Here is a 24,490-nt window from a genome sequence, read left to right as displayed (position 1 = left end):
TTCAGAGTGGAGCTTCAGAGTGGAGCTTCAGAGTGGAGCTTCAGAGTGGAGCTTCAGAGTGCAGAGTGGAGCTTCAGAGTGGAGCTTCAGAGTGGAGCTTCAGAGTGGAGCTTCAGAGTGCAGAGTGGAGCTTCAGAGTGGAGCTTCAGAGTGGAGCTTCAGAGTGGAGCTTCAGAGTGCAGAGTGGAGCTTCAGAGTGGAGCTTCAGAGTGGAGCTTCAGAGTGCAGAGTGGAGCTTCAGAGTGGAGCTTCAGAGTGCAGAGTGGAGCTTCAGAGTGGAGCTTCAGAGTGCAGAGTGGAGCTTCAGAGTGGAGCTTCAGAGTGGAGCTTCAGAGTGCAGAGTGGAGCTTCAGAGTGGAGCTTCAGAGTGCAGAGTGGAGCTTCAGAGTGGAGCTTCAGAGTGCAGAGTGGAGCTTCAGAGTGCAGATTCAGAGTGGAGCTTCAGAGTGCAGAGTGGAGCTTCAGAGTGCAGAGTGGAGCTTCAGAGTGCAGAGTGGAGCTTCAGAGTGCAGAGTGGAGCTTCAGAGTGCAGAGTGGAGCTTCAGAGTGGAGCTTCAGAGTGGAGCTTCAGAGTGGAGCTTCAGAGTGGAGCTTCAGAGTGGAGCTTCAGAGTGGAGCTTCAGAGTGGAGCTTCAGAGTGGAGCTTCAGAGTGCAGAGTGGAGCTTCAGAGTGCAGAGTGGAGCTTCAGAGTGCAGAGTGGAGCTTCAGAGTGCAGAGTGGAGCTTCAGAGTGCAGAGTGGAGCTTCAGAGTGCAGAGTGGAGCTTCAGAGTGGAGCTTCAGAGTGGAGCTTCAGAGTGGAGCTTCAGAGTGGAGCTTCAGAGTGGAGCTTCAGAGTGGAGCTTCAGAGTGGAGCTTCAGAGTGCAGAGTGGAGCTTCAGAGTGGAGCTTCAGAGTGGAGCTTCAGAGTGGAGCTTCAGAGTGGAGCTTCAGAGTGGAGCTTCAGAGTGGAGCTTCAGAGTGGAGCTTCAGAGTGGAGCTTCAGAGTGGAGCTTCAGAGTGGAGCTTCAGAGTGGAGCTTCAGAGTGCAGAGTGGAGCTTCAGAGTGGAGCTTCAGAGTGGAGCTTCAGAGTGCAGAGTGGAGCTTCAGAGTGGAGCTTCAGAGTGCAGAGTGGAGCTTCAGAGTGGAGCTTCAGAGTGGAGCTTCAGAGTGCAGAGTGGAGCTTCAGAGTGGAGCTTCAGAGTGGAGCTTCAGAGTGCAGAGTGGAGCTTCAGAGTGCAGAGTGGAGCTTCAGAGTGGAGCTTCAGAGTGGAGCTTCAGAGTGCAGAGTGGAGCTTCAGAGTGCAGAGTGGAGCTTCAGAGTGGAGCTTCAGAGTGCAGAGTGGAGCTTCAGAGTGGAGCTTCAGAGTGCAGAGTGGAGCTTCAGAGTGGAGCTTCAGAGTGGAGCTTCAGAGTGGAGCTTCAGAGTGGAGCTTCAGAGTGGAGCTTCAGAGTGCAGAGTGGAGCTTCAGAGTGCAGAGTGGAGCTTCAGAGTGCAGAGTGGAGCTTCAGAGTGCAGAGTGGAGCTTCAGAGTGGAGCTTCAGAGTGGAGCTTCAGAGTGGAGCTTCAGAGTGGAGCTTCAGAGTGGAGCTTCAGAGTGGAGCTTCAGAGTGGAGCTTCAGAGTGGAGCTTCAGAGTGGAGCTTCAGAGTGGAGCTTCAGAGTGGAGCTTCAGAGTGCAGAGTGGAGCTTCAGAGTGGAGCTTCAGAGTGGAGCTTCAGAGTGGAGCTTCAGAGTGGAGCTTCAGAGTGGAGCTTCAGAGTGGAGCTTCAGAGTGGAGCTTCAGAGTGGAGCTTCAGAGTGGAGCTTCAGAGTGCAGAGTGGAGCTTCAGAGTGGAGCTTCAGAGTGGAGCTTCAGAGTGCAGAGTGGAGCTTCAGAGTGGAGCTTCAGAGTGGAGCTTCAGAGTGGAGCTTCAGAGTGGAGCTTCAGAGTGGAGCTTCAGAGTGGAGCTTCAGAGTGGAGCTTCAGAGTGGAGCTTCAGAGTGGAGCTTCAGAGTGGAGCTTCAGAGTGGAGCTTCAGAGTGGAGCTTCAGAGTGGAGCTTCAGAGTGGAGCTTCAGAGTGGAGCTTCAGAGTGGAGCTTCAGAGTGGAGCTTCAGAGTGGAGCTTCAGAGTGGAGCTTCAGAGTGGAGCTTCAGAGTGGAGCTTCAGAGTGCAGAGTGGAGCTTCAGAGTGGAGCTTCAGAGTGGAGCTTCAGAGTGCAGAGTGGAGCTTCAGAGTGGAGCTTCAGAGTGGAGCTTCAGAGTGGAGCTTCAGAGTGGAGCTTCAGAGTGGAGCTTCAGAGTGGAGCTTCAGAGTGGAGCTTCAGAGTGGAGCTTCAGAGTGGAGCTTCAGAGTGGAGCTTCAGAGTGGAGCTTCAAAGTGGAGCTTCAGAGTGGAGCTTCAGAGTGCAGAGTGGAGCTTCAGAGTGCAGCTTCAGAGTGCAGAGTGGAGCTTCAGAGTGCAGCTTCAGAGTGCAGAGTGGAGCTTCAGAGTGCAGAGTGGAGCTTCAGAGTGCAGAGTGGAGCTTCAGAGTGCAGAGTGGAGCTTCAGAGTGCAGAGTGGAGCTTCAGAGTGCAGAGTGGAGCTTCAGAGTGCAGAGTGGAGCTTCAGAGTGGAGCTTCAGAGTGTCAAGAGCAATGCCAATAGCTCTAACTTTAACAAAGGCAAAACCATTGCATTGTAAATGCTTGTTATTTTTCTGGCAGGATGGGCAGAGGCATGCCACAAAGGTAGAGGATGGAGCAAGCAATAACGTGGCAGGGGCGGACCAGGCAAGTAACAACGCAGGAGGGGGGTATAGCATAGGCAACAAGAGGGGAGTGTAGGAGAGTAGGGTCTGCTGCCTATGGTACCCCAACTTTTTGCTGTGATTCTCTGGTTTTTCGACTTTAGTGTGGCTGTGGTCCTGCTAATCAGGCCCACAGCCCAGCTGTTCTCACTCTAAATTGATACCATGTACTTTAGGTACATAGCAGATTAGGTACTGGGCCACCCTTGTGAACCCCTGTATAGTGTACCGTAGGTACCCAGGGCATAGGTGCACCCTAGGCCTACCAGGGGCTGCAGCATGTATTGTGCCACCCCTGGTTAGCCTTCCAAACAGACACCAAAGGTCTGTTCTTACAGCCTGGGTAAGGTGGTGTATTCACCCCTTACTTAGATATAGTATACCTATATCTATATAGACACATATGAACCTATATGCCACTCCTATGGCAGACCTCGACAATCCTGGAGGTAGAGTGCTTGGTTTTATGTGAGAGGGTGCCCTAGCATGAGCTGAGCCCCTCTGCAGCTTTCGGAACCATCTCCTTATAGCTGTTCTATGATATGGCCATGCCATATACTTTTAAGCGTAATATAATCCTCGTGGTTAATGCTAACTTTGGTTTGGCTTTATCAAAACATGTCGTGTAAGGTGTCAACACTTTGGAATACTACCCCCCCCCCGCCAGTTCTGGCGGAGGGGGTAGCACCTTTCTAGAGGGAGAAGACATGTAGTGACTGGTAAACCCGGTTAAAGTTAAACAGAGCCCCAGCATCACAAAATGGCTTTAGTGTATTGGGGCAGGGAGGGTTGCATTCAGTGAATGCTTTTCAGACACTGCCTGGGGCACCCTAGGTGCTCCATGCATTTCCCAGTTCAAACCGGTTGCTGGGGCGCTCAGCCCCAGCTCTGGTGCGAAACTGGAGGAAGGGGTATAACCACCCCCCTCCCCAGTTCCACCCATAGGAGGGACCTTAGAGTTAGTCCAATCCCTAAACTTACTATAAGTATAGAACCACAGTCCCTTGGACTTTAGATAACCCTGGACGAAACTCTGCAACATATATCCTGGACCTTCGACATTCTATTTCGACTGGAAGACGGAAGAAATCTCCCTTGTGGTTAAGGAGTGATCACCCTGTCCAAACAGGCACCAACAGCATCTTTGTCGGTCTGCATTTTCGAGGATCCCGCCGGATCCTGAAGAATCTGCAACACCGGACACGGACTTCCAGACATCTTTGACGCTGACCTGCGTTTCCAGCAAAGCTGAGACATGTGGCGGACACAAGAGACGTGTGACCGAAACTCCTGGACATTCTGCCTTTTGCTACCTGCATCGACTTCCAGAGGTATCCCGAAGTTGTGCATTGGGGTGCTTGAAGCCCTAGCCCGAGCACCTTTTGCACCGAAGCTCAGAGGCCCATACTCAACGAGTGTCCTGTGGGCCCGCCCGCTTTGTGCATTTCAGCCCGACGCGTCTTCGCGGTTCCTAGTCCGTTGGCTAGTGAGCCCTCAAGAAGACTAATCTTTGATTTAACTTGCTTTCCTGGTTGCTCCAGGCTTGCTCCAACTTCCCTGCAAAAGAGAAGTTCCTCAGACCTTCCTGGTCTGCACCAAAGCCAATCTCGACATCCTGCGTGGGTTGCATTTGCCAAGGTTTGTTGGCTCCAATCCGGATACCGACACCGCAGTCAACTAGATCCTTCGTGGGACAGCTCGAATCCAGCTCCTGGTCATCGTCGACGCCTCCTGGACCTCGTGGCTGAAGAGACAAACTTCACCTTTTCACCTGAAATTACCCGACATCTGGTGGCATCTTCCTATCGCCGCCCTGGTCACTGGCTAGTGGCCCAGACTCTGTCTCCTCTGCTTTCAGGTTCTTTACATCTCTGATCCACCCTTGGATCCACCCGGACACTTTTCCTCTGGTCGCCTGCAGCACTTCTTCGCAGCTGTCCATTGAAATCGATGACAAAACCCGACACAAAAAGACACCTATGCACCCTTAATCTTTAAAATTGTAACTTGTTCGTTTCCCATAGAAAGTCAATGGTAACCCGCGGCTGTGTTTAGGTTTAAAGCATTTTATTGCAGAAATATAAAACAAGACATACAACAGAAACTCAGCGTCACAAAGATGCCATTCAGGGACCCCACAGCACGAGCGCCATCAAAAATGCAAACTGTACATTCATAACAAGCGGCAGGGTCACAAGCTAGGGCCCAAAGCGGTGACGACTGACCCCAAAAACACCCCCCCCCTCAACAAAACTGCCCCCCTGCCCCCCTTGGAATCCCCTCCCCCCCCCCCCGGGTGGTGATGTGCCAGGACAACGTCACATGCCCTCATTAACAGTGCAGTAGACCCGCCTCCTGTTGTACAGATAATCACTAGGGCGATTAAGATTGCGGACCAGGCAGGGATGTCAAACGCAGGAGCCTGAGGTACCTGGGACAAGTAATCTCCTTGAACTCCGACTGCAACAGAGTGAGAAAGGGGTGCCACAGCTCCTCAAATTTATCTACCTCCCCCGCCACCGTAAGGGACAGCTTCTCCATACCCAGAACATGCCATAGCCTATGTAGCCAACCTGTAATGTCGGGAATGGTGGTGGTGCGACAGAATATGAGTATGTTCTGTATCGCCGAGCCTAGAGCAATTGCGATCTGTCTACCTTTCTTGGATCTCAGGGGGTACATCAACCCGTTGGGCAGCCCCAATAGGACATAGGCCGGCAGGCGAGGCAGTTCGATGTCGAAACATTGGTCGATCTCATCTAGGATGTCTTTCCAGTAGGGGCCTAGCAACGGACAGTCCCATAAGATGTGTGTGAGGGTACCGGTCTGTCCGCATTCGCGCCAGCAGGTGTCGGGGAGACCATGATTCATGTCGTGTAGTCGCTGAGGTGTGTAGTACCAATATGTAGTTATTTTAGTGAAAGTCTCAGTGAGCCCGGTGTGGTACGCTGAGTGACGTGCGCGATAAGATATGTCGTCCCATTCCCTGTGGCTCAGTGCTCTCCCCAGTTCGCGTTCCCAGCGTTCCCTCCCCGGGTTATGGATGTGGAAGGCGGGGGTTGCAAAAGCTTATAAAGGTCGGAGACGAGCTTGACATCCGAGGAGCGAGTCGCCAACCACATCTCATAAGGCGTAAGTTTCCGGTCTGCCAGTTCCCTCACCTGCGGCTGCAGTGCCCAGTGACGAACCTGGAAATATCGCATACGTTCAGTCTCAGGTAGGCGGTAATCCCGTCTGAGGTCCTGAAACGACACGATCCCGTCTGGGCCATACATGTGAAACAAAGCGCAGCACCTGGCTGCCTGCCAGTGTGCGAACGCGCCAGGCTCCATCCCAGGTTGGAAGTCAGGATTCCCGATCAACGGCGTAAGCGGCGACGGGAAGGTAGTAAGTTCCCGTGTGATGTTCACTGCGTCCCACACTCTAAGCGGGACCCGGGTGACCAAGGACGCGTAGAGGTTAGGGGGCCTGTGCGCTCTGCGCATGAAGGGTATCTCCTGCAAAGTCCTGCCGGCCACTGCCTGGTCTTGAAAAAGCCAGTGCCTGTCAGATTCCCACTTGCTCCATTCCACCAAGAACCGCAATTGCGCCGCCTGAAAGTACTTTTGGAGATCGGGGATACCAAGGCCGCCAGATTCCGGAGCCAGAGTAGGCAAGGTTCTCTTAAGCCTGGGTTTGCGACCCTGCCAGACGAAGCGGGCTATATCTGCCTGCGCTTGACGGAGCCATCCCTTCGGTGGTTGAAGCGGTAGCGCCCGAAACAAGTACAGGACTTGTGGTAGAAGAGTCATCTTGACGGCGGCCACCCGACCCAGCAGCGACAACGTGCCTTTGCTCCAGCGGGACAACTCCTCTTTCATCTTACTGCTCAATGCCGTGTAGTTCGCCGCCACCATAGCGGGCAGGGAAGGCGCCAATAAGACACCTAAATAGGGGATTAGGTCTTTAGACCAGCTCATGGGGAAGCGCCCCTGTAAGTCGAGTCGCGTCGCGGTAGAAAGCGAGAGGTCCAGGGCCGACGATTTCCCCATGTTCATTTTAAAACCCGCTACCCTGGCGAAGGCATCCAACTCGGCGACGCAGGCTGGGAGTGCCTCTCTTGGGTTTTCAAGCAGAAGGATCACGTCATCCGCGTACAGGCCGATGGTGTGAACATAGCCTCCCATCCGGATGCCAGTCACTCTCGGGTTCTGTCTGACCCTCTGGGCGAACGGCTCCATATAAAGAGCAAAAAGAAGCGGGGACAGTGGGCACCCCTGCCTGGTCCCTCGTTCAATCTCAAAGCGGTCGGAGCTACACCCGTTGACCCGCACCACCGCGGTCGGGTGTTTGTAACAGTTAAAGACCAGCGTACAGAATTTCTCCCCAATCCCCACTTTGCGTAACACCCCTTCAAGGTAAGACCAGCGCACTCGGTCGAATGCCTTTTCCGCGTCCACAGACAATAGCATACGCTCCCCCGGGACGCGGGAGGCCTTCTCCAGGACATGCACCACCCTCTTAGTGTTGTCCACTGTTTGTCGACCGGGGATAAACCCCGCCTGGTCCGGGTCTACCAGTCCCGGTAGGTATTGCGCCAGGCTAGTCGCCAGGATCCCCGTATAAAGCTTGAGATCCACGTTCAGCAATGAGATCGGCCTGTAAGAGCCGCATTCCGTCTGATCCTTCCCAGGTTTGGGAATATCCGACACCGTCGCACTGAGCAAGTCCGGAGGGATAGCTCCTGGTTCCGCGAAGGTGTTAAAGAGCTTCGTCAACAGAGGGACCAGCTCCGGACAGAACGTCTTGTAGAAAAGCGGGGAGTAACCGTCGGGGCCCGGGGCCTTCCCCTGCTTAAGCCGGGAGATAGCCGCAATCACCTCTTCCGGGCGAATATCTCGCTCCAGATACTCCGCTTGCTCTGAGGTGAGAGCGGGGAGGTCAATTGAATCCAGATATTCAGTTTCCGCGAGCACCGATGGGGGCTCACCTGCGTATAGGTCGGCGTAGAATCGGCGGAATCCCTCCGCAATCTGAGGGTCCTCCGTAGCACCCACTCCACTCGGAGTGGAGAGTTCCGCAACCCGCATGCGTTGATGCTTCATACGAAGCTTGCTTGCTAGGAGACGGCCACAGCGATCGCCCCCAGTGTAGTATGCATGCTTCAGGCGGAGCGCCGCATATTCCGCCCTATCCATATCGAGCGCGGAGAGCAATTTCCGCGTCGCCTTAAGTTGCCTCCAAACCCGGGGGGCCCCAGTTCTCTGATGCATCTGTTCCAGCTCCCGCACCCGGGTCGTAAGCTCCTCCCGTTTCTGCCGTCGGTCCCTATTCTCTGCAGACGAGATGGAGATGAACTCCCCTCGGAGCACTGTCTTTAAGGCTGCCCACTGCGTCGCGCAGGACGTATCCCCATTATCGTTATGGGATCGGTAGTCCGATATCGCGGTGCGGATCCGCTGCACCACTGCTGACCTATGGAGCAGTGTGTCTCTAAGGCGCCAAACCCCTCGAGAGGGCGTTACCGGCGGCAGCTGGAAGGAACCCGAAACCGGGGCATGATCCGACAAAGAGAGCACTCCAATGTCGGAAGCCGTCGCCAGCGCAGCCATCGGCCCCGTAACTAGAATGTGATCCAGCCTTGCATACGTCCTGTGTGCATGGGAGTAGTAAGAATAGGCCCGGGTAGTGGGGTGCAGATGTCTCCACAGGTCGTGCATGTCGAGATCCCCGAGGCGGGAACGACTCAGCTGCGAGAATTCCCCGGTGTGCGGGCGGCGTTGCGCAGATCTGTCCAGGAGCGAATCAAAAACCATGTTCAAGTCCCCCCCGATGAGTATGTGCCTGTCTGGTGTAGTCGCTATGTGTTCGAGGGCTGTGTGTAAGAATGTGTCCTGGCGGTCATTCGGGCTGTAAACTGAACCTACTGTGAACAACAATCCCCCCAGCTTGACTCTATAAGCCAGGAGCCTACCCTTCTGCTCCGCTACCTTGTGCAGGACCTCCCCCTTAAATTTACTGGAGACCAGGATAGCAACTCCCGTGTTTTAGTGGACCCCAAGGAGAAAAGCTGTACTGGGAACTTCGGTGATCTCATTCTAATGCAATCTCGCGCCAAGAGGTGAGTCTCCTGCAATAGGCAGATGTCTGCCTGGGCATTCTCAAGGAGGGACAAAATCGCTCTGCGCTTAACCGGGTTGTTAAGACCCTTCACGTTTAGCGTGACTACTTTAAGGGCCATTAACGGGCGGCACAAGAGCAGCAATCAACGAGGCCATGTCAGTAACGATTGTCGTGGGAAGCAGTGGCAGAAGGCCAAATAAAGGCAGAAGCCAAGCAGCATCGGAACCACAACCCAGTGCACCTGGCGCAAAGCAACAGGAGGAATAGCAAGAAAATATGACACCCCGGCACAACCCCCAGAGCCCCCTCCAACCAGCCCCTAACCGAACCATCACCCGGCCACTCCACCCCAAACCTCTGGATCCGTGGCGTTCTCAAACCCCTCCCTCCAAACTCAACACACTCCCATCCTCACCCCACCCGGTACCCCAACATCCCCAACATCCCAACCCCCCTAGAACGAAGAACATTGTCCCAGTCCAGTCCCTATTGGACAAGTCTGTGGTAGTGTGTTCGTGTGGACGTCCAGCCACCTTCAGCACCCCCCCACCGCCCCTTCCCACCCGGAACCCCCGCACCTGCTATGAAGATGAGGCCATCTGGATCTCCCCCCGGAGTGTTCTCAGGCCGTCAGGGCCGTGTCACCAGGCGCCGTAGCTCCGGTAACCGCCAGGACCGCGCTGTCTCTCTCAGCTCTGGCCGTCGGCGAGGCTGGCCGTGCAGGTAAAGCAGAGGACCGGCGTCGGCGGACAGTTTGCCACCCATCTCTGGTGACGCGTCGCTGGGACGGCGCAGGAGTGTCGTTGTCAGCCGTCGTGATCCCCAATACCTCGCAGGTGTCCTGAAGGGATCGGAGCTGATGCAGGGTGCCGTTCCAGCGAAAGATGAGCCGAAAGGGGTGACCCCAGGAGTACTGCGTGCCATCTTCTCTCAAGAAGTCCGTGGCTATCTTGAAGGATTTGCGCTTTTGAAGGGTGATAGTCGACAAGTCCTGAAACAGCGCCACTGGATGATCTCGGAAAGTGAGCGGCTGCCGACGTCGAGCCTCGCGCAGGATTCGCTCCTTCAAGGGGAAGTCCGGCAGGAAGGCCAAGATATCAGGGGCCGGTGCGGAGGCCCGGCGACGCGGTCCCACTCTGTGCGCTCTGTCAATTCTCACTTGGAAGTCCCCAGGCTCTTCCAAAATCGCGCGGAACATGTCGCCCAGGTATGCAGCCACGTCTTCCCCTTCCTCTCCAGATGGAACGCCACGAACCCTGATGTTGTTGCGCCTGGACCTGTTCTCAAGGTCTTCTGCGTGGGCCTGGAGGTCAATCTGTTGGTCCCTGAGTCGCAGGACCTCCTGCTGCAGGTGCGTTATTTCTTCATCTCGAGCCTGGCTTGATTCTTCCACGACGGTCACTCTCTCTCCCAGGGAATCGACCTCTCGCCGTACCTCGCGGACCTCACCCGCCACCTCCTGCTTCAGTGCCTGGAAGTCTTCCCTGAGGGTGCTGAACAACGACTCCAGAAATGAACGGGTCACCGGAGGTTCCCCTCCCTCGGCCCCCCGGGAGCCAGACGGGGAACTCGGGGCAGGCTGGGTCCTATCTTGCCGGGGAGCGGCTCTGCTCAGCATGTCAGGAAGGGTGCGTTCACCTTTCTTTCCCCCACGGTTGCCCGACATCGTAGTGACAGGCACAGATCGCGACACAGAAGGTACCGTGAAGGGCGGGTAAAGAGGTGTCCGTCAGCTCCTCTCGTTGCTGTAGGCCGTGGGCCGGGTGCAGCCGTGGGTCCACCTCCACGTCTTCGCCTCTAGGAGGGCGGCAGCACTCGCCTCGAGCGTGAAGTATCCCCTGGAGCTAACACGAGGAAGAGTGTGGCGGGGGAGGATGGTAGGCAGGCCTCACCGTCACGTCGGTCCTGCAGCGCCCAAAGGGAGGAAGCCTGTTCGGAAGGGCCCGGGTGGCCCCTCGCCGCTCCGCTGCTAAGGCGACACCAGTCCGTGATCCGCAGGTAGGCACCTCACCGCAACTGCGTCACTGACCACCTAGGCCAACAACCCCACACCACGTGTGTCTGCGCCCGGAGGCCCCAGCTCTGGACCGTCGCGGGGTTTAGTGAAGGAGGGAGGGCCCCTCCGCCTGCAAGGCTCCGAGGCCGGGCGCCGCCGCGCCCCCGAAGGCCCACCGGCAGTCTCCAGGAGGGGGGAACGGCGCCTAGGCCCCCACAGGCCGTCCAAGCAGTCCAGGGCAGCGTAGAGTCCCGGCAGCCCGTCGCGCCAACCCCCCCTTCAGGGCGAGGCGCTGTGGCGGGTTTCGGAAGTCCGGGTTCCGGGGTAGGCCCCACCACTCCTCAAATCCCCGGGGTCGCGTAGTCTCGCACCCCGGGTCTGGCACTCCGCAGTTCGGCTGGCGGGCCGCGAGCCCGGCGCGGCGTATCCCTCCGCCGCTCTTCAGGGAGCTCGAGGCGAGGAGCGCTGCCCCCTCGGGCGTCCCGGTGGTCCCGCTAGTGCCCCTGTATGTCCCGCTGGTCTGCTCCGTCGGGCGGACCGCCCGGGCTCTCGTCGCAGCAGCAGGCCTCGCTGCCTGGGAACGTCTGGCACACTCCCGATGGTCACCGGGGGGCCCCGGGGTTCCACAGACGGCGTTGCTGCGTCTCCGAGTGCGCCTGGTGCCTGATTCCGCCTGATCCGGGGGAGATCAGCGGTAACGGGCGGCGCGCGGGCTCCGGGGCTTCAGGAGCTCACGAGGGTTGCGTCCTCCTAGCTCGCCATCTTGGCCACGCCCCCCGCGGCTGTGTTTAGACACTGCACGCGTCTCCCGTGGGTCTTCTATATCCTAACCTTTGGTTGTTCCTAGAAACCCCAGCGACTCCACAGGCCACAGGCCTGCTTTCTCTCACGTGGTTCTTATACCACTATTTTAGTATATGGTTTGTGAGGCCCCTAGGGCAAAACGTACACTGTGCAACTTATCGTATGCTAATTAAGGTCCTTGTATTGTACTTTTACCTCTGACCTCATAAGGAATACAGAGGGGTTGTGCTTAGAATAAATACATATATATTTGATATATACCTTGTGTGGTATGCTTTCATTTGGTACTCAAGGGATTATAAATGGTAAAACAACTTGCTTAACTCGTCTCCAAGTCTTAGCCTGAAGGCTGCTCTCCACAGCTACCACTAGGATGGCTTTCTATAAGGTTGACTTTATAACCTACCATCAATAAGGGTCGATTGGATTGGTGCAAGGTGCCCACTAGAATAGTGGACATCATACACCAGGCCAACTTCTCACAAGGAGGGAGAAAGTAAAAAGGAAAAGAAATACCTCTGAAAGCAGCGAGCAGTGAAAGGATCATGGGCATGGGAACTAGTACTTGGTCCATGCCCCAGGGTGGGTACGAATACATGATATGTAATTAAAACTAGAACTTGCTGATTGAAGAGAAGGAAGGGAATGAGAGTGAAGATGAAGGAAGCCAATGGTAAGTAATGGGCAGGCTCCAAGATCTCTGGAAGTAACCAAGTGTCTCACATGAGTCCGCACATGAGCTGTCTCAGGTGAGACCTAAAGTATAGGGTGAGGGTTGGGGGAATGCAAGGCAGGGCAAACTGTAGAGGAGACGAAGGTTTTCACTAAGAAAACTCGAAGGCATGAAACAACTAACATTGACCCTAAAACATTTAGATAAAATGATGTGAAACTGAACATACTTGAAACTAATGATTTTAGTTCGGCCCAAATTATGTTTCTACCCTTTTTGGTTTAAGAGTCACAATAAGTTGTTTACACATTAATATACATTAATGTTTATTAAAGTTTGAATTTTTTTAAAACATGATTTACATTTTTCTTGATTTGAATAATAGGAAAGAACATTTATAGCACTTGATTAAAAGCAACCAATATTCCGATGGCAAATATGCAATCAAGCTGTGAAGGTAAATTAAGAGTAAGCCAGCTATTGGTGGGGACCACTAACGCAAAAGGACCACAAGGTCAGTTTGAAGCCTTTTTAAAAATAAAAAATAAATGTATTACATTTTCACCCCGAGTAAGCTTAGATGAAGTGTTGTCATTGGTTTAATATTTGAAGCATACTCCATTTTTGATCACTTTTGTTGTGGTTTGTGTGGTTAGATTACCATCCTGACAAGCAGTGTACCCTCCACAAATCAACAAATGCACTCACAGGAGTGAAAGAAACCAATTCCGAGTCCTAGTCCAGGACCCCTCAGCAGCTAGTGCTTCCTGCAGTATCACATAGCAGGACCAGATGTAAATAGGGAGCAGGTCTGAAGGGAGGAAAACTCTACTAGTTAGACCGCTGCTGACTTCAGGTCCCAGCCCTCAGGATTTCAAGATTAAAGCTGAAGACGAGGCAGCAGTGGTGCCCCCTGGTGTCAGGTAGCAACGGTGTGCAAATGACCCCTTAAAGAAGAAATGTCTGTGTTCAGAGGCCAGCAGTGCAGCTTAGGGTACCCCTGGGATGTGGCACAGTTTGCATGGAGCAGGGCCAGACCCACATTGAGACTTGAAACTTGGACCCAGAGCAAACACTGTGGAGGAGACAGATTGAACCCTTGGACCCAGAGCAAACACTGTGGAGGAGACAGATTGAACCTCAACATCCTTGGCTAAATTAAACTGCTTAAGATTTAATGAGATGGTTAATCTCCAAAGTCTCTAACAAGGTTTTCTCATAGGTTGTCACAATAATGGAGACAAGCAAAAGGAAAATGATACGTGCTAATAGTTGCTTAGTGGCACAATAGTCCAGCACTGAATCTTAGAATTCATAAATATACTCATATTTTATTTCCCATAGCAGTCATTCACCATTCTTAATCTGCAGTCCCCTTATTGAAAATGGACTTGTATGATATCTTACTCCCACACCGCAATTAAAATTGTTTTGGCTTCTAAATGACTGCAGTGTCTAAATGTATGTGCATTGCAATAGTACAACAAGCACTGCCAAGGCCAAAATGTCCCCCCTGTTACAATGGTTCATAGCGATGCTGTACATCATCCCTGATGTAGTGCAGCATAGCTAAAGAGTAAACGAACAAACCAAAAAGTTGGTATAATACGTCCACTCGACTCTTTCTCGTGCAGTAATTTTTTGTATTTACTGATCCAAGCTGGTATAGATAAATAAAAATTACAAATAGTGCACAAGTATTTTTCTTTTTCTCAGGCACTGGTGAGTGGAAGTAATACATGGGGGAACCAACACGAAGAGCAGGGGCGTGGAAGCAACAAGGGGGGCATGGGTAGTCAATAGGAGGGAGTGGGAAGCAATGCGGAGGGAAGGGAGAAAGCAACATTGGTGAGACAGAGGAACATGGAGTGAGGAGAGAAGTAAATAGTCTAGAGAGAAGAACACAGAGCTGTTGGGGAAAGCACACAGGTAAGAAAGCAACATGGATGGGAGAAGCACACAGGAGAGGTCAAAACAAAGAGCAGCAGAGTGGGTAAGAGCAGTACATTAGGAAGACAGCCGGAAAACACATGCAAACTTGTGGAGTGCTCAAACAAAAATTAGTGTTTCAAAAGAAAGCAGTAGAAAGACACAAGAAATGTGGCCATGCTCCAGCAAAGGGACAAACACAAGAGGAAGTGAAGTCTACACAAGCCGACAAATAAAAAGCAAGCAAATGAGGAATGCAGCCAACCAGTGGTAAGCAATGGGAAGGCCCTAGGTCCACTGAAAGCTGGCAATGGGTCTTTTTGCTAACATACAGCTTGTGCAGTCTGGCAGACAGGACCTTAACATGCCCTCTTAACATTCAGTTATTCAGTTATCAGAAGTAAAAACGGTAAACACAAATATTCAAATTCAAAGTGACTTAGGGAAGAATCAAAAGAAGAGAGAAGTAAATCACGTCAAAGTTAACAGAGAATACAACCGTATATGCTAAAATAGTCTATAAATTACTCACAGAACTTTTCCTCCAGGGTGTCTGTGTAAATTTGTCACAAAGCAAGCGATCCTCTCCTGGTGGTTGGTGACCTTCTTTGCAGCAGTTACATTTACTTACCTAGAAAGTAAACATGACTTAAGACCACTAACCAATGTTGAACATACCTGCTTAGTCTAAAATAGGCATTGACAATCTCCAAATAACAACAATGTCAGAGACCGAGAACATGCTCATGTAGAACACTTCTACTGGCATTATAATTCAACAGATATAAAGTACACAGATCATTCCAGCAGTACATAAATAGACATAAACTAAAAGAGAGGAAGTGATATTATATTCGACTTCTGCTACATTTTTTATCCGAAAGGACAAAATATTCTATATATTTTTGTACTAAAATGAATAATTGATACCCATAGTGCTAAGAAAATGTTTTGGACGGTTGTCACTTATGTACAGGAATTTATATAGCGCAAATCACCAAGCGGTTTCTAAGCGCTTGCTTAGGGAACCCGTCCTGGTATTCCCCTGTGAGATAACCCCGGCAGGGTATCCGCAAGGTGAAAGCCAGGCATCCCGCCGCGAGGGGCCGTTGTGGAGATTAAGCAAGCTATTGCCCAGAGTCGCAGAGTGTGAACCCGTGAATCGAGTAGGCACCGGAGCGAGAATTGTCGAGTCCATGGATATTTTAGGACTCAAGACCCAGCCGAGCCGGGAATTGAACCCTGGTCCCAGGCTGACCTCTGCTTCCAGGTCTGCCTCCTCTAACCAGTGAGCCACACTTCTCCACAACTTACTGTTGGCTGGCCACCACTTACTGTTGGCTGGCTTTTCTCACCATCCTCTGTCACTGAGTCAGTATTTTTTAGGTCCCCCTACATAGCACATACGTATTGTTTACAATTAAGTGAGCTCACAAGCAGCCTGCATTATACCATTAGTTGTTTTCAATGTCACTCATCTGCAATCTTTCGATTGCTTGGCTCCTGAAGGCTTATCTTCATTTCTTGTGTTAGCTACTCCCTGGAGCATGGACCAAATACATTTGTCCTTCTTCATCTTTGCTCTTCCCCGTCTGTTTGCTACACGCTATTTTATTTAATATATGTGTTTCGATATTACTCCTGGAAGTGCAATGTTCTTTTCTACTTTTAACACAGGTATACACCTTCTTATTTATGTTGCTTTCTGTTGGATCCGGGACCACCGGCCTTAGGGTAGCGCAGCACACCCTTCAACACCCAAGCGCAAACCCACCATAAATGACACTACACCGTCTTAGTTAAAAAGAAAATATAGATGCTTTATCCTTTTGCATTAAATAGGGTTGAAGTTTTCAAAAGTTAATAAATTAGGACTTCGGGCATTTCATTATTGGATCTGCATCAATTAAACAGTACATTGCATTACCTCGCAGTAGTTAAAAAAAATAGGTAGTTAAACACGTTAAATAGGCAATTAGCAGGTAAGTACACCGTAGATCGTTAGTAGTACCCTAGTCGGGGTGCGCTGTCTTGACCCAGCTCCTGCTCAAGAAAGTGCTCAAATATGCTTAATTCCAGGGGACAGGTACTCACTCTCTTTATAGGATCTGGCCACGGGGTCCTGGGGGAGGCAGGACCGACTTAGGGGCTCAGTTCCTAGGAACCCCGTTCATAGCAGTTCCCCCTTCCCTTTGGGGAACTCAGCTTCACCAACACCACCCTAACTCAGGCCTTCCCCGATACCTTTGCGCCCGTCCGGCGCTTCTGTTAACCTCCTCGGGTCGGGAAACTGAAGCATAAATGTTCCCCTTCCTCCCGCTCAGGCCTCACAGCACTTCGCCTGGGGTGGGGGTAGGGGCCTGTAGTGAAGCCGTGACGCCGCTGTAAACGGAGGTCCCACCGCCTGTGGGTCTCCTCTCGCTTTTTATCCTGCCCTCAGGAACTGGCGGGGGGGCAGTTGGACCGACTACCAACAGATTCAGCGCTTCAGCGCTCAGGAGGGGGGGGGGAAAGCTAATCAGAGAGGCGCTAGCAATAAGGTGCGCTTTCAGGACACTAGACTGGCGGCAGTAATGCAGGGAAATAACAGCACACAGCCAGTGCCACCCCTCCTAGGTTCCTGGGGCCGGTTCAAGGTCTCTCTCACCAGATGACCAAGAGGAGCAGTCGCTTTACACGTGGAAACACTGGGGCGTTGTTCTCTCTGTTCTTCTTTAAGATAGGACCAGATCAACAGGTAGGAGGCCAGCACCCTCAGACCAAACCGCAGCCCCTTGGGAGCAGTCAGTTCAGCCTGTGACACAACCCCCCTGACGCCGCACTCCGCACTCCAGCCAACCCAGCAGTGTGACAAAATGGCCGCCCAGTACCCTCCCTTATATAACCTGGGCCCAGGTCACTAGAGTGGTCCAGAAGGTTCTGGAACCCCCTAATGCTGTCCTATGGGCTAGAGCTCTGAGGTAATTTCTGACAGGCGACCATTTTATGAAGCTCACCTATTCCACCATTTTAGAAAGGCGCACCTGCGCATCAGGACTGATTAGCAGTGGCGAGGCGCCCGGAGACCTAGGGCCACACAAAATAATTGGTGGAAAAAAAATGTGAGGCAAAAAGAGATAAAAAATAGGGGGAGACCACCCAAAGGCTGACAGGTCTAACACTTTCATCTTATTTACAGTCGCTATTGACACTTTAGTTACTTACACACACACACCTGTACTACTCTATGTCACTCTACACCACTCCAACCTATGCCACTCTAATCCTAAAACTCTGCCCCACGCTACTCTAATGCCCTCCATTCCACTCTACTCTATGACACTCTACTCCCTATCACAATCACACTCAACTCCACCAATCCAATCTAATCTACACAACTCTTGCCACTCCACTCTATGCTACACCACTTCACTCTACTCCAACCCACTCTACAGCATGCCACACAACGCCACTCTACAACACTGGACTCCATGCAACATTTCACCACTCCATTCCACTCTACGCCACTCTTGGCCATTGTACTTCTATGCCACCCCATTCTATTGCTTTCCATTTCACTCTAAGTCACTCTACTCATAGAGTGCTTGTTGCTACAAAGTTACTCCCATCCTAGTGCTCCACATAGAAAGATCACCCTCGTAGTAATAAAACTAGTGCAGTGGGTGGTTCAAGTAGGGAATGGAGTTGAAGAACAAGTTACTTACCCTTCTGTAACAATCTTTCTGGTGGATACCCGATCTATATCCAGATTCCTCTCAGTGAATACTACTCCAGTCGTCAGACTAGATCTGGACACATTTCAGCAGTACCTGTGCACTCTGGTAGGTGGCACCATGTTGCTATGCGCTGATGTTCCACTCCAGAGTGACTTATTGATTTGCATATATGCGCCACTCATGCACTAATATCAGCTACTTTCTAGGCTGTCCACACCCTCAGATGCGGAGTCCATCTGCAAACTGTGTGCAGATCTCCATATTGGGACCTTTTCAGATGGAAAAAGAGACCAATTCACAGAGCAGGGAGGTAGGAGGTAAGTAACCAAAAGTAAATAACTTGGTCTTATGATGGATACTTCAGAGTCTTCGCCTTGTGAATAGATACCAAGAGGAGTACCTGACAAGGTAAAGGGTCTGAACGGGCTCAGACCGAAAAGTCATACAAGACTGAACAGGCAAAATACCCCTCTTGAAGGGCACGACTTTCGAGGCAGTAGTGCTTCATGAAGGTGTGTACCGAAGTCCACATGGCTGTCTGACAGATGTTCAGGACAGGCATTCGCAGGCTTATGTGACTTCTCATCACGAAATATGAAGTGAATTCTTTTTGTTGTTTCAGGAGTTGGAATAACTCAAGACTATGAAAGTCCAAATACACATTAATGAGGATGTCCGATTGCCCAAGACAAATTGCTTTTTCTTGAAAACAGACATCACCTGATGGTGATTGTTGATGAATATTCCAGTTTTTCCTTTATAGAAGATCTCTCATCTATCACTCAAGAACAAGTCATTGAGAGATTAGACGGCACATCTTAAATCTGATGATGTCCCACATTTCAACAGTCAAGAATTATGAGACTTTCTCAGTCATCTTAATGTGAAGCATCAGAAGAGCACACCTCTGGCCCTAGGCCAATTGCCTTGTTGAACGCTTCATGAGTACTCTTAAGAAAGCTGTCCAGCGTGCTGTTCTAGAAAAGTTAGACGTTAAGATGGTTTGACCCCTTACTCTCCCACAGGTGAATGCCCTGCAACCATGTTCGGGAGAGCAATAACGACCAAGTTACCTCAGTGGATCAACAGAAGAACATCCACTGAGGAACAGACACGCATAAAAAACTTGGAGGAAAATGAAGGCCTATGCAGACAGGCGTCAACGTGCAAAAGAGGTTACGTTCAATAGAGGAGATAAAGTTCTTGTTTGTCAGCACAGAAAACGAAAGTCTGATGTTCCTTTCGATGCTGAACCATTTCGTGTTGTGACCAGTAAAGGATACATGGTGACCGCCCAACGTCCTTGAAAGCCCAACACGAAAGGTTCCTCGCATTTCCGACATGTGGCTCATCGCACCTCAGGCACTGATCTTAATGTAGAGATTGGGTCTGAAAGGACAGGTGAAAACACCTCGACTGCTGCGGGTTAAACATCACCAATGCCGGTCATGGACACTTCTACTTCCTGTTCCCAGTTTCTGAAGACACAGTTGGGACGTGCGATCAAAGCACCAAAAAGCCTAATTGAAGAGCTATGGTTATGTATATATTTGTAGGAAAAATGAAGGGAACCCTTGCGACTCCTGGTGGACTCTGTAGCACTGTGACATAAGCATTAGAGCTTAGTAACGTGAATGCAGGTTTAGAATGCTGTGCTCACGGTTCTACGCAGAAGAATAAAGAAGTGTTATATTAAGCTGTGTGTGGTGTAGTCATTGCTCAGTATCCAGACCGGAAAGGACACTAAAAGGGTGAGCGCACCCTGACCCCAAGGGGCATGTACAGGGTTCCCATATGGAACTCCCCTTGATTGGCTGGCCACAGCATGGACAACGCGTTGTAGCAGCCATTACAGGACTCAACACCATGGTCCCCATTGAAATGCATTGTAGTGAATTGCAGTTTATGAGGGTCACAAAAAGGAGCACATAAAGGGTGCTAAAATATTTTGGTCACAATATGAATCATTTGTTGGTAGTACCATACCAATTATAGGAATTTTGGTGTATTCTAAGGTGGTTGTTCGAAGTGTAAAATGCGGATCTCTGCTGGGATTTGATAGATCATGTTTCAAAGAAAACTGTTTTATAACACTATTTTCTCATAGAGGTTTTGAAGGTCCTCCAGAAGGTAACATGAAAGCACATATTCTATAAATTGACACTATCATCCTCAGCCATGTGAGAATAAAGTCTGATATTTTGAGTAAAACAAATACTTCTAAAACCAGCAACAGCCTGGCTGTTTTCCCAGTGTTCTACTGCAGCTTCCCACAGATTGAACTAATGAACAACTAGAGCGCTAACCATCGATAATTATAACAAACGTGTGGCACACCTGGAGCCATTTTGAATAGATTCAAAACTTAAAGCATTTCCTTAGGAAATCAACAAAAATAGGGGGGTCATTTTGTCATAGAAATAATGGTTAGTAATCTAGAAAGCTAAAATGAGGATACATTTTCAATGAGTTCTCAAATGTATTTCTTATTCATGTTACTAGAACATCCCGACATGCACACTGAAACTTGTAATATTACCACCTGTAGCAGTGTGTCAGTTAACTTCCCAGTTTGCCACTGCAACTTCTCACAGTGCTCTCAGAGTAAGTGGGGCAGGGATACCAACTTGACCAGGTAGGGCAGGTGGCAGGACATTGGACCTGGGTCGGCAGGCGGGAGGGGCAGGGCATACAGACGGACAAAGGAGGGCAGGGGTGAGAAGGGTAGGGGCAGCAATCTGACTGGGCAGATAATGGAAGCACAACTGACAGTAGAGGGCAGGAGCAAAAGTCTCGCACATTACCCATGTAATGGATTCAGATGCAGTGCATTTCCCACGAACGATCCTCTTCACGCTCAGTTGAAGTTCAAATGAAAACATAAAACAATAAAGTGGAACCCCTTGAAACCCCTCTATCTTGAAAGAGACAGGGTATCAAAATGAACATTGCAGTCCTTTGAAATCGAGGCACATTGAGCAGTAAGAAAGGGTCAGAGGCCTAGGCTTAACGACTCCACAGGATATATAGCGCCAAATTACCGTCAAAATAAACAAAAGATATCCTGCAGTCGACAACTATTAAGACAAAAAAGGGACCGTGCAAATCCATATACTGATAGGCCAACAATACGCAAAATTTGTACGGATTCCCATCACTCACCGAGCCCGGTGACATGCTTCATCATCTGAGTCTCGTTTGAAGGGCTACAACTCCACCCTAATGATGGAGGAGCCCAAGGATGTTTTTATGAGGTATGGTATCCTTCAGATGTGAGCGAGTATAGAAAACAACAGGTATGGGAAATAAATGCAGTGCAAAAAATACGTGGTGTGAGTTTAAAATTGAAGCAGAATCAGACTATAATTTTTTTCTTGTCTGACCCTGAACAAATATTAAAAACAGTGCAAGGACGGATTTCAACAAATAATCGTCCATTAACAAGAATCGGTCAACATGTTTCAGCACCTATAGGTCAAAAAATAACCTAGTGCTTTCATCAGGACCTCTTGGATATAGAATGCTACTGCAAATAAGTGATGTGATCAAATAAAAGGATACACTGCGAGCTTAACTTCTCACAGATTCCGTTCCTCGCGCCTCTCGGACAAATCTTAAGAGATTGGAGGAAAAACCTCACCCCACCTGGCAACAGCTCAGGACAGAAGGAGGCACCGCTCTAACCGTCGGTACCTCAGGCGTGCTTCTCAGCCCAACGGCAGGTGGGGTGATGTTTTTCCTCCAATCTCTTGAGATTTGTCCAAGAGGCGCGAGGAGCGGAATCTGTGAGAAGTTAAGCTCGCAGTGTATCCTTTTATTTGATCACATCACTTATTTGCAGTAGCATTCTATATCCAAGAGGTCCTGATGAAAGCACTTGGTTATTTTTTGACCTATAGGTGCTGAAACATGTTGACCGATTCTTGTTAATGGACGATTATTTGTTGAAATCCGTCCTTGCACTGTTTTTAATATTTGTTCAGGGTCCGACAAGAATAAAATTATAGTCGGATTCTGCTTCAATTTTAAACTCACACCACTTATTTTTTGCACCGCATTTATTTCCCATACCTGTTGTTTTCTATACTCGCTCACATCTGCAGCATACCATACCTCATAAAAACATCCTTGGGCTCCTCCATCATTAGGGTGGAGTTGTAGCCCTTCAAAGGAGACCCAGATGATGAAGCATGTCACCGGGCTCGGTGAGTGATGGGAATCCGTACAAATTTTGCGTATTTTTGGCCTATCAGTATATGGATTTGCACGGTCCCTTTTTTGTCTTAATAGTTGTCGACTGCAGGATATCTTTTGTTTATTTTGACGGTCCTTTGAAATCCCCAGTTTTGAAACAGTAGATTTGCCACCTGGTCCAGACACACCCTGTATTCTCTGGCCAGGCTTCGACCACAACAGATTGCAACAGTCAAGAAAGCCATGCTGCATACCTTTAGTGTGATCCAGAATATCTCTGGCGTGCCTTCAAGCTCCATGAAGCTACAAGGGCCTCCAATTGTATATCTGGTGATCGGTCTTTACCGGTCGCCTTCTGATGACCTTTAACAGGCCTGTACCGACTTCAGTAGAGACTTCCACACCAGCCCATTTGCACCAACACAAATGCTCACTCCCATGCTGCACCACAAACCTTCTGTAAGCACAAGCTTGTCTGATAGGGCACTACAAGATCACCATAGAGCAACCAGTTATTGTGCAACTTCACTAGAATCGAATGCCTCTGATGTGATGCAGCTTTCAGCAGATGGCTTACCCCACCCCCACTCTATACTGATGATGCACTATACGCACAAGTTACTACTTGTGTAACGATATATCTGTAAGAGACATTAGTTAGTGATAGATTCTTACCTTAGAATATCCCCAGACGTCAGACTGGATCCGGAAAATTTTGCGTAGCAATAGCCCTGCGAGCCAGCAGGCGTCGTCCGTGGCTCCGCGTCCGTCGTCGGCGTCGTTAGCGCCGAAATGACGCCATTGGAGTACTTAGACGGCGCCCTCGCGCCCTGACGTCAGTTCTGATACACAGCTTTTCCACGCCAGATACGCAGAGCCATGATAGAACCAACACTGGTGCCATGAAACTGGGGCCCTGAAAGGGGATGACCTTAACCCTAGATATCGGTTCACAGAACGGGGAGGATGGGTGGGTCGGTAAGGAATCTATCACTAACTAATGTCTCTTACAGAGATATCTATACACAAGTATTAACTTGTGCATCTGAAAGAGACACGTTAGTGATCGATTCCTTACCTTAGAATAGATACCCCAGCAATACCAACCCCGGTGGTGGGTCTGCGAACCAATAATCACACCAGAAAGTCCTGGAGGACGGAACGGCCAAAGAAGCCATCCCTCCGGACTTGGCTGTCCAGGCAGTAGTGTCTCGCAAACGTGTGCAGCGAGGCCCACGTAGCAGCCTGAAAAATGTCCTGCAAGGGCACTCCTCGGCCCAGGGCAGTTGTAGTCGCCGTGGCCCGAGTAGAATGAGCCCTCAGCCCAACAGGGGGTTCCTTCTTAGCCAAGGAGTAACACGCCTGGATGCACAAGATGATCCACCGAGAGATGGTCCGCTTGTGCACCGCCCGTCCCTTCTTAGCACCCACGTAACCAACAAAGAGTTGGTCAACCACCTGGAACTGGCGTGTGCGATCTAGATAGTAAGAGAGTGCACGTTTTGGGTCCAGACGGTGGAGCCTCTCTTCCTCTTTCGAGGGATGCGGAGGCGGAAAGAAGGTGGGCAAGGTGATGGACTGCCCGATGTGGAAGGCCGTGACAACCTTGGGCAGGAAAGAGGGTCTCGTCCTTGTCCGGATGGACAGAGAGGAAAGGAGGTGTGGAAGAAAGAGCCTGGAGCTCACTCACTCTCCTGGCAGAGGTGATGGCAACCAGGAAAGCAGTCAGGACAGTTATGGAGCGGCTAAAAGGGAGCACACATCAGGTAAGTAAGTACAAGGTTCAAGTCTCACTGGGGCATCACGAAAGGAACAGGAGGAAACGTGTGTGATGCCCTTCAAAAACCTATTTACAATTGGGGACTTGAACAAAGATGGCTGATCAGGTAGCCTTACGAAGGCGGAAAGGGCAGAAAGGTAGCCCTTGATAGTGCTCAGAGCAGAGCCCTGCTGGGCAAGAGAAAGAAGGAAGAGGAGAACCTCAGAAAGGGGGGCAGAGAGTGGATCTACAGCCTTTGCTGTGCACCATGCCACAAATCTGTTCCACCTGCAGGCGTATACCGACTTTGTGGAGGGACGCCTGGCTGCCAGAATGACATTACAGACTTCAGGAGGCAAGTCAAATGGCCTCAACTGTCGCCGCTCAATTCCCAAGCATGGAGGTGGAGACTGGACAGGTTCGGGTGGAGGACCGTCCCCTGCTGCTGCGACAGAAGGCCCTACTGAAGAGGCAGACGAATCGGGGGATCGACAGACATGCTCAGCCCAGAGCCACAAGGATAACCTGGGCCCGGTCGCGCCTGATCTTCTTCAGCACTCTGGGCAGA

General features: G+C 50.7%; 1 protein-coding gene across 17 annotated transcripts in view; it reads right to left on the bottom strand.

Annotated features, from left to right (window-relative positions):
- Positions 1-24,490, bottom strand: part of CCSER2 (coiled-coil serine rich protein 2) — a 556,848-nt gene that overhangs the window by 82,563 nt on the left and 449,795 nt on the right. For all 17 annotated transcript variants that reach the window (XM_078643280.1, XM_078643288.1, XM_078643273.1 and 14 more), the window contains one exon: positions 14,786-14,884. In XM_078643280.1, the coding sequence (XP_078499406.1) occupies positions 14,786-14,884 (99 nt within the window). The remainder of the gene's footprint in view (positions 1-14,785; positions 14,885-24,490) is intronic.

The sequence above is a fragment of the Lissotriton helveticus genome, chromosome 5_1, assembly GCF_964261635.1.
Source record: "Lissotriton helveticus chromosome 5_1, aLisHel1.1, whole genome shotgun sequence".
Classification (NCBI taxonomy): Eukaryota; Metazoa; Chordata; class Amphibia; order Caudata; family Salamandridae; genus Lissotriton; species Lissotriton helveticus.
This window is presented reverse-complemented; position numbering and strand designations above follow the sequence as displayed.